Genomic DNA, 13,973 nt, shown 5'->3' on the forward strand with positions numbered 1-13,973 from the left:
GGTATCATTCACTCAATGGAAACGAATTTGGGCAAACTCTAGGAGTTAGTGAAGGACAGGGCAGCCTGGTGTGATTCAGTCCATGGGGTCACAAAGAGTTAGACATGACTGAGCAGCAACAAAGGACACAAAAGACCTATATGCAGAAACTAGAAGATACTAATGAAAGAAATCAAAGATGACAGATACAGAGAGATAATGGAGATGGAGAGATAATATAATGTTCCTGGATTGAATGAATCAGTATTATGTAAATAAGTATACTACCCCAAACAGTCTTGAGATTTAATGCCATCCCTATTAAATAACCAACGACATTTTCCACAGAACTACAACAAAAAATTCCACCGTTTGTATGGTAATATTAAAGACCCCAAATATCCAAAGCATTATTGAGAGTGAAAAATGGAGCCCAAAGAATCAAGCGTCTTGACTTCAGACTATACTACAAAGCAGCAATCAGAAAGACAGACTGGGACAGGCATAAAAACAGAAAAGTAGGTGAGTGGAATAGGCTAGGAAGCCCAAAGAAAAACCCATACTCCTAGGGGTACCTAATCTTTGAAAAAAGAGGCAAGAATAAACAATGGAGAAAAGACAGCCTCTTCAATAAGTCGTGCTTGGAAAACTGGAGAGTTCAGTTCAGTCGCTCAGTTGTGTCCAACTCTTTGTGACCCCATGAACTGCAGCATGCCAGGCCTCGCTGTCCATCCCCAACTCCCAGAGTTTACTCAAACTCATGTCCACTGAGTCAGTGATGCCATCCAACCATCTCATCCTCTGTCATCCCCTTCTCTTCCCGCCTTCAATCTTTCCCAGCATCAGGGTCTTTTCAAAAGGGACAGTTCTTCGCATCAGGTGGCCAAACGATTGGAGTTTCAGCTTCAGCATCAGTCCCAATGAACATTCAGGACTGATCTCCTTTAGGATGGACTGGTTGGATCTCCCTGCAGTCCAAGGGACTCTCAAGAGTCTTCTCCAACATCACAGTTCAAAAGTGTCAGTTCTTCAGCGATCAGCTTTCTTTGTAGTCCAACACTCACATACATACATGACTACTGGAAAAACCATAACCTTGACTAGACAGACCTTTTTGGCACAGTAATGTCTCTGCTTTTTAATATGCTGTCTAGGTTGGTCATAACTTTCCTTACAAGGAGTAAGGGTCTTAATTTCATGGCTGTAGTCACCATCTGCAGTGATTTTGAAGCCCTAAAAAATAGTCTCTCACAGTTTCTAGTGTTTCCCTATCTATTTGCCATGAAGTGATGGGTCTGGATGCCATGATCTTAGTTTTGTGAATGTTAAGCTTTAAGACAATTTTTCTCACTCTCCTCTTTCACTTTTATCAAGTGGCTCTTAGTTCTTCTTCACTTTCTGTCATAAGGGTGGTGTCATCTGCATATCTGAGGTTATTGATATTTCTCCCGGCAATCTTGATTCCAGCTTGTGCTTCCTCCAGCCCAGCGTTTCTCATGATTTACTCTGCATATAAGTTAAATAAGCACAGTGACAATATACAGCCTTGACGTACTCCTTTTCCTATTTGGAACCAGTCTGTTGTTCTATGTCCAGTTCTAACTGTTGCTTCCTGACCTGCATACAGGTTTCTCAAGAGGCAGGTCAGGTGGTCTGGTATTCCCATCTCTTTCAGAATTTTCCACAGTTTATTGTGATCCACACAGTCAAAGGCTTTGGCATAGTCAATAAAGCAGAAATAGATGTTTTTCTGGAACTCTCTTGCTTTTTCAATGATCCAGCGGATGTTGGCAATTTGATCTCTGATTCCTCTGCCTTTTCTAAATCCAGCTTGAGCATCTGGAAGTTCACAGTTCACGTATTGCTGAAGCCTGGCTTGGAGAATTTTGAGCATTGCTTTACTAGCCTTTGAGATGAGTGCAATTGTGTGGTAGTTTGAGCATTCTTTGGCATTGCCTTTCTTTGGGATTGGAATGATGCCTTTCTTTGGGATTTGGCCAGTCCTGTGGCCACTGTTGAGTTTTCCGGATTTGCTGGCATATTGAGTGCAGCACTTTCACAGCATCATCTTTTAGGATTTGAAATAGCTCAACTGGAATTCCATCACCTCCACTGGAATTCCGTCACCTCCAATTCCTTCATAGTGATGCTTCCTAAGGCCCACTTGACTTCATATTCCAGGATGTCTGGCTCTAGCTGAGTGATCACACCATTGTGATTATCTGGGTCGTGAAGATCTTTTTTGTATAGTTCTTCTGTGTATTGCTGACACCTCTTCCTGAAATCTTCTGCTTCTTTTAGGTCCATACCATTTCTGTCCTTAATTGAGCCCATCTTTGCATGAAATGTTCCCTTGGTATCTCTGATTTTCTTGAAGAGATCTCTAGTCTTTCCCCTTCCATTGTTTTCCTCTATTTCTTTGCACTGATCACTGAGGAAGGCTTTCTTATCTCTCCTTGCTACTCTTTGGAACTCAGCATTCAAGTGGGTATATCTTTCCTTTTTTCCTTTGCTTTTGGCTTCTCTTCTTTTCACAGCTATTTGCAACGCCTCCTCAGACAGCCATTTTGATTTTTTGCATTTCTTTTTCTTGAGGATGGTCTTGATCCCTGTCTCCTGTACAGTATCACAAACCTCTGTCCATAGTTCATCAGGCACTCTATCAGATCTAGTCCCTGAAATTTATTTCTCACTTCCACTGTATAATCATAAGGAATTTGATTAGGTCATTCCTGAATGGTCTAATGGTTTTCCCTACTTTCTTCAATTTAAGTCTGAATTTCAATTTAAGCCAATTTCTTCAATTTAAGTCTGAATTTGGCAAAAAGAAGTTCATGATCTGAGCCACAGGCAGCTCCTAGTCTTGTTTTTGCTGACTGTATAGAGCTTTTCCATCTTTGGCTGCAAAGAATATAATCAATCTGATTTTGGTATTGGCCATCTGGTGATGTCCATGTGTAGAGTGTTCCCTTTTGTTGTTGGAAGAGGGTGTTTGCCATGACCAGTGCATTCTCTTGGCAAAACTCTATTAGCCTTTGCCCTGTTTCATTCTGTACTCCAAGGCCAAATTTACCTGTTACTCCAGGTTTCTTGACTTCCTACTTTTGCACTCCAGTCCCCTATGTTGAGAAGGACATTTTTTTGGGGGGTGTTAGTTCTAATCAACTTCAGCTTCTTCAGCATTACTGGTCAGGGCATAGACTTGTATTACCATGCTATTGAATGGTTTGCCTTGGAAATGAAGAGATCATTCTGTCGTTTTTGAGATTGCATCCAAGTACTGCATTTTGGACTCTCTTGTTGAGTATGATGGCTATTCCATTTATTCTAAGGGATTCTTGCCCACAGTAGTAGATATAATGGTGATGTGAGTTAAATTCACCCATTCCTATTTTAGTTTGCTAATTCCTAAAATGTCGACATTCACTCTTGCCATCTCCTGTTTGACTACCTCCAATTTGCCTTGATTCATGCACTTAACATTCCAGGTTCCTATGTGTACAGCTGCATGTCAAAGAATTAAATTAGAACACTTCTTAACACCATACACAATAAGTCAAAATAGATTAAAGACTGAAATGTAAGGCCAAATATTATAAAACTTTTAGAAGAAAACATAAGTAGTACACTCTTTGACATAAATGGCAGCAAGATCCTTTGTGACCCCCCTCTAACAGTAATTAAAATAAAAAATAATTTTGAAGCTAATAAAATGTAAAAGCCTTTTCAGAGCAAAGGAACTATAAACAAGGTGAGAAAACAGCCCTCAGAATTGGAGAAAAATAATTGCAAATGAAGAAACAGACAAAGGATTAATCTCAAAAATATACAAGCAGCTCATGCAGCTCAATATAAAAAACACTAAAAATCTAATCACAACTTATCAGAAGACATCAACAGACACTTCTCCAAAGAAGACATACAGATTGCCAACACATGAAAAGATGCTCAACATTTATCATTATTAGAGAAATGTAAGTTAAAACTCCAATGAGGTACCATTTCACATAGGTCAGAATGGCCATCATCAAAATATCTACAAACAATAAATGCTAGAGAGGATATGGAGAAAAGGGAAGCCGCTTTCATTGTTGGTGTAAATTGATACAAACACTATGGAGAACAGTATGGAGGTTTCTTACAAAACTAGCAATAAAACTACTATATGACCCAGCAATTCCATTAGCCCAAGAAAGCTGTAATTCAAAAATACACATGCACCCCAGTGTTAATTGCAGCACTATTTACAATAGTCAGGACATGGAAGCAACTTAGATGTCCACTGACAGATGACTGGATAAAGAAGATATGATACATATATGCAATGAAATGTTACTAAGCCATAAAAGGAACAACACTGAGTCATTCACAGTGATATGGATGAACCTAGAGTCTGTCACAAAGAGTAAATTAAGTCAGAAAGATAAAAACAAATATAATATTTTAATGCTTTTAGCTAGAAAATGTTATTTTTGATCTATTTTCTATATTAGAAAATGTAATTTTTCTAGAATCTAGAAAAATCTTACAGATGAAACTATTTGCAAGGCAGGAATAGAGATGCAGATCTAGAGAATGAACATGTGGACAAAGGCAGGAAAGGGAAAGGTGAGACAAATTGGGAGATTAAGATTTACATATATACACTACCATGTGTAAAATAGATAGCTATCGGGAAGCTACTGTGTAGCACAGGGAGCTCAGCTCAGTGCTCTTTGATGACCAAGAGGCATAGGATGGGGTGGGAGTGAGGTTCAAGGAGGGAGGGCACATATTTGCACACATAGCTGATTCACACTGGTGTACAGCAGAAACTAACACAACATTGTAAAGCTCTTATACTTCAATTTAAAAAAATATTAAAAATTGAAAAAAAGAAATGTGAAAAGAAGACAGATTAGATAAAATGTTTGCTAGAAAGAACTTTTAAGGACATGAAGAACTTCACTTCGCCCTCAATAGCATGAGAACAATACCCAAGGAAATGGTAACCTGAAATAATACAAAATTATTATGCAAATACTGATTAATTAGATCACTGTCAATTCATTTTCTCACTCTAAATAAACTTCAAATATATGTTATTAATAATCATGATATAATTAACTTCAAGATTCTTATGCCTTGTGAGAATACGAGTGAGTGAGTGAAGTCGCTCAGTCATGTCCGACTCTTTGCGACCCCATGGACTGTAGCCCCCCAGGCTCCTCCGTACATGGGATTCTCCAGGCAAGAATACTGGAGTGGGTTGCCATTTCCTTCTCCAGGGGATCTGCCTGACCCAGGGATCGAACCCAGGTCTCCCTCATTGCAGGCAGATGCTTTACCGTCTGAACTGAAGGGTTTAGAGGCCGTCAAATGGACATGACCTATAAAGGCAATTTTGATGGTTTTACATAGAAATGACCTCTAATGGAAGAGCACACAAATGGGAACTATTTGAGATACATTTCTATGTAAAATGTAGTTTGCACATAATTCAGTATTTTAAATGAGCACTCTGCAACCGAGACCAATATCCATCATCTCTTGAGGTTTTCTACTATGTACCAACATCAAATCTACATAGGAACAAATGTTACTCCTGCTTTTCTCTTCTATATCAAATGTCCTGAAGCCTTTATGTCTCTCTGGAGCGAGGCCGAGTTTCCGAAGGTACATTCTAGTATAAACATCATCGATGGGGTAGAGAAGGACCCGGTCAGTCACATTGTACAGTCTCAGGGCCAGGTGGCCGGAGTAGAGGAATCCGCCTCCTCCTGCATAAGGCGGGTAGACGCCAGTGTAAACAACTTCCGGGATGTAGTACTTGGTTTCTTATCCCGATGAGGTCCAGCATTATGAATCACGTCACCAATAAACAAATCTTTGGCTTTGTTCCTGGATAAGCTATTCAAGTAATTCAGGAGATGATGGGTGTTCACAAAAACATCATCATCGCCCTTGAACACGAACTCGGCATTTGGGCAGGAAGTGCTCACCCACCTGAGAAAGAGTAGGGCCTTGTAAACAAAAGTTAAAAAAGAGCTGTAGAAAGCACATTAAAGAAAATTACTCTCAATTGCATGCTTGGTACTCAAGAAGAGATATAATCAATATGATTGTTCATAGAAAAAGGCAGTTATATTAAAAGCAATATAAAACATTTGCATAAATATTCAAATATTAAATAAATATTATATATTCAAATATTAACATTTGACATTCAAGTATTAAATGAATATTTGAATGTTGCACTAGTCAGCTGGACAGACTTACTGGGCCTTCTCTTCCTAGCTCAGGAATTGTTTAGAAGACATATTTATAAGGAAATAATTTTTTATGCTATTGGCTTCTGTTTTGAAATAAATGTTACATTAAATACCCTGGCCTAAAATGGGTAATCTTGCCTTTCTCCAGGGCATCTTCCCGACCCAGGGATCGAACCCAAGTGTCCTGCATTGCAGACGGATTCTTTACCAACTGAGCTATCAGGGAAGCCCAAATATCCTGCAAAGAATGAATTCTGGCAAAAATGAGAAGTATGTCAAATATAAAAACAAACAGAAAGAATGAAGAAGATACTTTGAGATTACTGATATCTACATATTCATAGGAATAAATGATGTTTGTGGAAATCCATTTTAGTCTATAGTGCCTAGTTAGCCATTTCAAAAATTATTTCCCCTTGGTCTTTACAAACTTATAAATATATATGTGCATATATGTATATATAAATATATAATGTTATTTGTATGTATTTAATATAATATATAAAATTATATGAACTTCTTCTTCTTCTTCTTCTAAGTCGCTTTCAGTCGTGTCCGACTCTGCGCGACCCCATAGACGGCAGCCCACCAGGCTCCCCCGTCCCTGGGATTCTCCAGGCAAGAAAACTGGAGTGGGCTGCCATTTCCTTCTCCAGTGCATGAAAGTGAAAAGTGACTAGTACTACATATTTATATATTATGTAATTAATATATATAATGATATATAGTATGTATTATTATATTAACATATGATACACGTATAGTGTGTCACATTGTAAAACCCGACATTGTCTGATAATTTGTAACTCTATATTACAGAAACCAAAAAAGAATCTCTAATCTCAGGTTTTACTTCATGATTTATTTTCTCCTATAATACAGTGCTTCAAATAAAGTCACATCTGCACAATTCAACAAGGAGGAGAATTCTTTATTCTGTCTCAATATTGGTTAGGGTAAAGTTTATCCAGCAAGTTAATTTCTTTTTGGTTCTTGGAAATATAATCTATTATTTCCATTTGGAGCATGCCTGTTGATAGTAAATGAAAAGCAAAAGATGTCTTTTTGGTTTCATCACTGACTATTTGGTTTCACAGATATCTTCTTGGAATTGAACTTTTTCTTCAAAGATACATAGAAATAAAATGAAGGCAGTAATTTATGATAGTTTCTACATTCAAAAGATTATTTTCTTTTGCTATTGTTCATCTTTATTGTGTTTAACAGTAGGGCCATTAAATGAAATGAGACTAGAAGTTTTCAAAAGGCTAAGCTAGCCTAATTGACAATATCATCAATTTCCTGTATTTTCTAATGATATAAACAGGAAATTGCAGAATATATATAAAGGGAAGCTCAAAGCTATGCTATCCAGTTTCATTACCATTTGTTCCTCATCCTTTTCAAAGGTAAGGATTTTATAGCCAGTTGTTTTCCTGAAGCTCAGTTTTCCACTAGAATCAAAATATACCAAAGTTAATCTGAATGCAATATTTCTTTGAAGTTGTAAACAGATGGAGCCATCATATGGCCAACGGAGAGCATTTCGTTTGAAAATTATATAATGGCTGGTAAAGATGACATACAAATGAATACCGAAATTGTAACCGGACCACTTCCAGGCATATGTTCCATCTCTGACAATCCTTTTGCCACATCTCATGCTATATTCTTCAAGTTCGGTTTCATTAATGTCTCTGGGACCAATTTCCGTGTATTGTTGTGCTCTAAGCAAGGTATACCATTGTCGTTTATAAACACACGATAACCATTCTGAAGGTATTAGAGCATCTTGTTCAATAACTTTTGTGGAGGCCAGGTCACAAATGATATGCTGAAACCTCAAATTTTTAAATACTGGTTGAAATACTATGCCTTGTTTAGTTTCAAGAAAGGAAATGCTACCATCATGTTCCCTGTGCCTGGAAAACCAGTTGTTTGCATTAACTAAAAGCTGTTTCATTGTGCCTTTCCAACCTGGGTTAAGGCGGAGGAACATCCACTGTTTGAGTGTAGTATATATATCGATTTCCTTTTGCATTACTAATAAATTGGAAGAAGAAATGACCAGATTCATAAGATCTGTACTGAGTTCTTTGTAAAGTTCAACACTTGGATGAGTCATCAGATTGTGGAGAAGCCATTCAAAGCACCCTGTCTTTACAGATTGTAACCCATAGGTCTCTGCTGCCACATAGAAACTACACACAGTTTTCACATTAATTGTTTCCTTCATGGTCTTATCACACTGCTGAATTAAGTCCTCTACTTGAAGCAGGCACGCGGTTGCCAAAACTCCTGGAACTTGAAGGGGCTCAATTAAGATATACTCATTCCTATACAACGAGCCCAATACAAAATGCAAAGATTCTACATTTATATTCTGGTCATTAATCTCCAGGTCAATAATATCTTTGTGACATTCTTTCCAAGAATCTCTAAACATTGTAGCGAAGTAGTCCGACTGACATAGAAACATTTTGTGTAAACACCATACTTTTCCCAGAGCACGGATTTTAATGTCACTGGTTTCCCCATTTAAAAATAAAGTTTGGTAAGCATACTCAGATTTGATCTTAACTTTTTTACCCTGGCTTGTACAGACGACTTGCTGTAGATCCTCCTCCTGGTTGTGGCTCTTCTCAGACTCTGGGCCTAAGCTGGGACCGGTGCTCTGTTTGCGTTTACGGCTTCCAGACACATAACTGGGGCCTGCCTGGATTTCTGGTTGCTGCAGTTCCCCTGTGCCAGACTCTGGGCCTAAGCTGGGACCGGTGCTCTGTTTGCGTTTACGGCTTCCAGACACATAACTGGGGCCTGCCTGGATTTCTGGCTGCTGCAGTTCCCCTGTGCCAGATTCCCGACTGTTCAAGGTCCCCATAGATAAAGGCTCTTAGGGCCCCTAAAGAGACTGCTGCAGAGACTTCTCTGCCACAGCATTGCTGTGGCGTGCCACCTCCGCTTAGGCCCTAGTTTCACTTGGACATTTTAGCACAGTCCCAAACGTCACAGTGGAGGCTCTGCATTCTTCATTCTCTGCTCCAGCCCCTCCCTCTCTGTGGCCCCGCCCACTGCCTCCAGTCTTCCATTCAGTCTAGCCTATTGTTCAGGGCCCCTGCCTCCAGGTTTTCCTTGAAAATACTTTCCTATAAGGGAAATGACTGAATCAAAGGCTTTTGGATCACAGTGTTAAAGAGTGTACACATTCACATTTCTACTGCAAGTGGGAGAATTCTTTTCTCAGCTGTCAGCAATATTGAATGTAATCATCTACCTTCAACTTTTAGTAATTTTAAAAAGATGAACAGTGGTATACCATTATTTTATTATTCCTCTTTCATTATAGAGAAGGCAAACTTTTATTTGATGTATGTGTGTATATGCATATATATGCCCAAAATTATACATATATACAAAATTATATATGTATAATTTTGAAATATCAGTAGAGATAAAGAGATATTTCAAAATTTTCTGATAAGCTACATCTTCATATTCTTTGCTTATTTCTGTATGAAAAGTGTTAGTCAGTAAGCCATGTCTAACTCTTTGAAAGCCTATGGACTGTAGCCTGCCAGGCTCTTCTGTCCATGGGATTCTCAGGGAAGAATACTGGAGTGGGTAGCCATTTCCTTCTCCAAGGGATCTTCCTGAACCAGGGATCGAACCCTGGTTTCCCACATTGTGGGCAGTTTCTTTACTGTCTGAGCCACCAAGGAAGCCCCAAAAGAAAGTGTTAGTTGCTTGGTCATGTCCAACTCTTTGTGACCCCATGGACTGCAACTTGCCAGAGTCCTCTGTCCATGCAAGTCTCCAGGCAAGAAAACTGGAGTGGGTTGCCATTTCCTTCTCCAGGGAAATTCCTGACACATGGATCAAATCCAGTCTCCTGCACTGCAGGCAGATTCTTTATCCTTTGAGCTACCAGGGAAATGTTTATTTCTGTATAGATTTATATATATTTTCTCCTTAGTGATTGTCAAAAGCTTATTAGCTTCTTATAATATAAGACTACACATATGTATGGTGTGCATGTGTGCCAAGTCACCTTCAGTCGTGTCCCACTCTTTATGACCCTATGGACTGGAGCACACCAGGCTCCTCTGTCTATGAGGATTCTCCAGGCAAGAATACTGGAGTGGGTTGCCATGACTTCCTCCAGGGCATCTGTCTGATCCAGGTATCAAACCTGCATCTCTTACCTCTTCTGAATTGGCAGGTGGGTTCTTTACTACTAGTGCCACCTGGGAAGCCAATATATATGCATATATACATATAAAAATTAAAATTGTTAAAAGGTTATATTTTGTTGTTGTTCAGTCACTCAGTCGTGTCCAACTTTTTGTGACCCCATAGCCTATAGCACCCCAGGCTTTGCTGTCTTTCATCATCTCCTGGAGCTTGCTCAAACTCATGCCCATTGAATCAGAAATGTCATCCAACCATCACATCCTCTGCTGTCCCCTTCTCCTCCTGCCTTCAATCTTTCCCAGCATCAGGGTCTTTTCTAATTAGTTGGCTGTTCGCATCAGGTGGCCAAAGTATTAGAGCTTCAGTTTCAGCATCAGTCCTTCCAAGGAATATTCAGGATTGATTTCCTTTAGGATTGACTGATTTGATCTCCTTGCTGTCTGAAGGACTCTCAAGAGTCTTCTCCAACACCACAGTTCAAAAACATCAACTCTTTGGCACTCAGCCTTCTTTATGGTCCAATTCTCACATCCATGCATAACTACTGGAAAAATCATAGCTCTTACTATATAGAACTTTGTCAGCAAAGTAATATCTCTGCTTTTTAATATGCTGTCTAAGTTTGTCATAACTTTCCTTCCAAGGAGCAAGTGTCTTTTAATTTCATGGCTGCAGTCACCATCTGCAGTGATTTTGGAGCCCAAGAAAACAAAGTCTGTCACTGTTTCCATTGTTTCCCTATCTATTTGCCATGAAGTGACGGACTGGATGCCATGATTTTAGTTTTTTTAATACTGAGTTTTAAGCCAGCTTTTTCACTTTCCTCTTTCACCTCCACCAAGAGGCTCTGTAGTCCCTCTTCACTTTCTGCCATAAGGATGGTGTCATCTGCATGTCTGAGGCTATTGATGTTTCTCTCAACAATCTTGATTTCAGCTTATGCTTCATGCAGCCCAGAATTTTGCATGATGTACTCTGGATATAAGTTAAATAATCAGGGTGACAATATACAGCCTTGACATACTCCTTTCCCAATTTGGAACCAGTCCACTGTTCAATATCTGGTTCTAACTCTTGTTTCTTGATCTGCATACAGTTTTCCTCAGGAGGTAGGTAATGTACTATGGTCAGGTATTCCCATCTCTTGAAGAATTTTCCACAGTTTGTTGTGATCCACACAGTCAAAGCCTTAGGAAGCATCAATGAAGTCAATGAAGCAGAAGTAGATTTTTTTAAAATTCTTTCTATTTCTGTGATCCAGTGGATGTTGCCAATTTGACCGCTGGTTTCTCTGTCTTTTCTAAATTCAGCTTGAACATCTGGAAGTTCTCAGTTCACGTACTGTTGAAGCCTGGCTTGGAGAATTTTGAGCATTACTTTGTTAGCGTGTGAGATTGTGCAGTAGTTTGAAAATTCTTTGGCATGCCCCTTCTTTAGGATTGGAATGAAAGCTGATTTTTTCCAGTCCTGTGGTCACTGCTTAATTTCCCATATTTGCTGGCATATTGAATGCAGAACGTTAACAGCATTATCTTTCAGGATTTGAAATAGCTCAGCTGTAATTCCATCACCTCCCCTAGCTTTGCTAGCAGTGATCCTTCCTATGGCCCACTTGACTTCACACTCCAAGATGTCTGGCTGTAGGTGAGTGATCACACCATCATGGTTATCTGGGTTATTAAGGTCTTTTTGTATAGTTCTGTGTATTTCTTGCCACCTCTTCTTTATATCTTCTGCTTCTTTTAGGTTCATGCTGTTTCTGTCCTTTATTGTGCCCATCTTTGCATGAAATGTAAAGCTCCTCCCACTGCCCCCTTTTCTGGGCTTTATCTTCAGTTTATAAGAAACTGTCAAACTGTTTTCCAAAGTGGCTTTACCATTTGATGTTACCACTAGCAATGTAAGATGATGGAGTAGAAGGACATGTGTTCATCTTCTGCAAGAACACCAAAATGGCAACTAGCTGCTGAATAACCATCAACAAGAGAATGTTGAATCCCACCGAAAAAAGATACCTGGATCCAAGGGCAGAGGAGAATCCCCAACTAGACAGTAGGAGGGGCACAGCTGCATTTAAAATTAAATCTCAGACCCAGTAGGGATGTTCGGAGGGCACAAACAAAACCTTGTGTGCACCAGGACTGAGGGAAAGGAGCAATGACACCCACAAGAGACCGAGCCAGACCTGCATTTAAGTGTTTGAGTGTCTCCTGTGGAGGCATGGGTTAGTGGTGACCTGCCTCGGGGACAGGGATTCTGGTTGCAGCAGACTTGGGAGGCACAGCGTGTGGCATAATCCTCTTTGAGGAGGTTATCATTAACCCCACTATTGAGCCACCAAGCTGATGACCCACAAACTGGAGAACAATTATGCCAAAGAAGTTCTTTCACTGTTTCAAAAGTTCTAGCGCCCACAACAGATTTCCCAACCTGGGAATCCAGCAAAAGGACTGAGAACCATTAGGGAAACAGACTTTTGAAGGGCACAACAAAACCTTGTGCACACCAGGAGAAAGGAGCAGTGACTCTGCAAGTGACTGAGCCAGACTTGCCTGTGAGTGTTGAGTCTCCAGTGGAGGTGTGGGTCGACAGTGGCCTGCTGTGGGGTCAGGGCCAACGACTACAATAGTCCTGAGAGCCGTGGCATGCTGGTATAAGTCCTTTTGTAGGAAGTCACCATTAGTGCCATTAACTATATCATAGTTTGGTCTCAGGCCAAACTACAGAGACGGTACACAGCCCCACCCATCAGCAGAAAGTTGGATTAAAGATTTAATGACCATGGCCCTGCCCACAAGAGCAAGACCCAGTTTTACCCTCCCTTCACCAGGAAGCTTCCTTAAGTCTCTTATCCTCATCCATCAGAGGGCAGACAGAATGAAAACCACAACCACAGAAAACTAAACAAACATCCCATGGATCACAATGTTGTCTAACTCAGTGATACTATGAGCCATGCCATGTAGGGCCACCCAAGATGGACAGGTCATGATGGAGAGTTCTGATAAAATGTGGTCCACTGGAGAAGGGAATGTCAAACAACTACAGCATTCTTGCCTTGAGAACCCCATGGATATAATGAAAAGGCAAAACAAAACAAAAAAAAAAGATTATATATTTATATATAATAAAATGTTATGGGGTTTTTTGTTGTAAAGATATTTTAATTCATAAGAAGCCAAATTAGATTTTCCAAATATTGATTTTGGCTTCACTGCTTAGAAAGTCTCACCTTATCTGAAATTCAATAAATATTCTTCTATATTTTCTAGCTAAATATTCATTGTGTTAACTCTTATTTAACATCTAAATGTTGAAATTTTAATGCATTTCTAAATTCTCATAATTTGAAGTGACAGAAGCATTATGCAAAAGAGTATATATATTATAAACCAGATTTTTACAAACAAAAAATACACATGTATTTTGCCTGCCTAATCCTAAAAGTAATAGACACTATTCTACATTGGTTGTCTTTGAATATTGATATTATGGATAGTATCTTAACTAAGCCCAGGCAGCAGGTACAGTAGGGCCTATAAAGAGTGAGTG

General features: G+C 39.4%; 1 protein-coding gene across 1 annotated transcript; it reads right to left on the reverse strand.

Annotated features, from left to right (window-relative positions):
- Positions 1 to 7,524: 7,524 nt before the first annotated feature.
- Positions 7,525 to 9,407, reverse strand: LOC112582260 (germ cell-less protein-like 2). The gene has a single exon (XM_025276707.2). The coding sequence runs from the start codon at positions 9,109 to 9,111 to the stop codon at positions 7,525 to 7,527; it is 1,587 nt and encodes a 528-aa protein (XP_025132492.2). The 5' UTR covers positions 9,112 to 9,407.
- Positions 9,408 to 13,973: the final 4,566 nt, after the last annotated feature.

The sequence above is a fragment of the Bubalus bubalis genome, chromosome X, assembly GCF_019923935.1.
Source record: "Bubalus bubalis isolate 160015118507 breed Murrah chromosome X, NDDB_SH_1, whole genome shotgun sequence".
NCBI classification, from domain to species: domain Eukaryota; kingdom Metazoa; phylum Chordata; class Mammalia; order Artiodactyla; family Bovidae; genus Bubalus; species Bubalus bubalis.

Coding starts and splice junctions, on each gene's coding strand:
- LOC112582260 (XM_025276707.2), bottom strand. CDS start 9,111: ATGGGGACCTTGAACAGTCGGGAATCTGGCACAGGGGAACTGCAGCAG.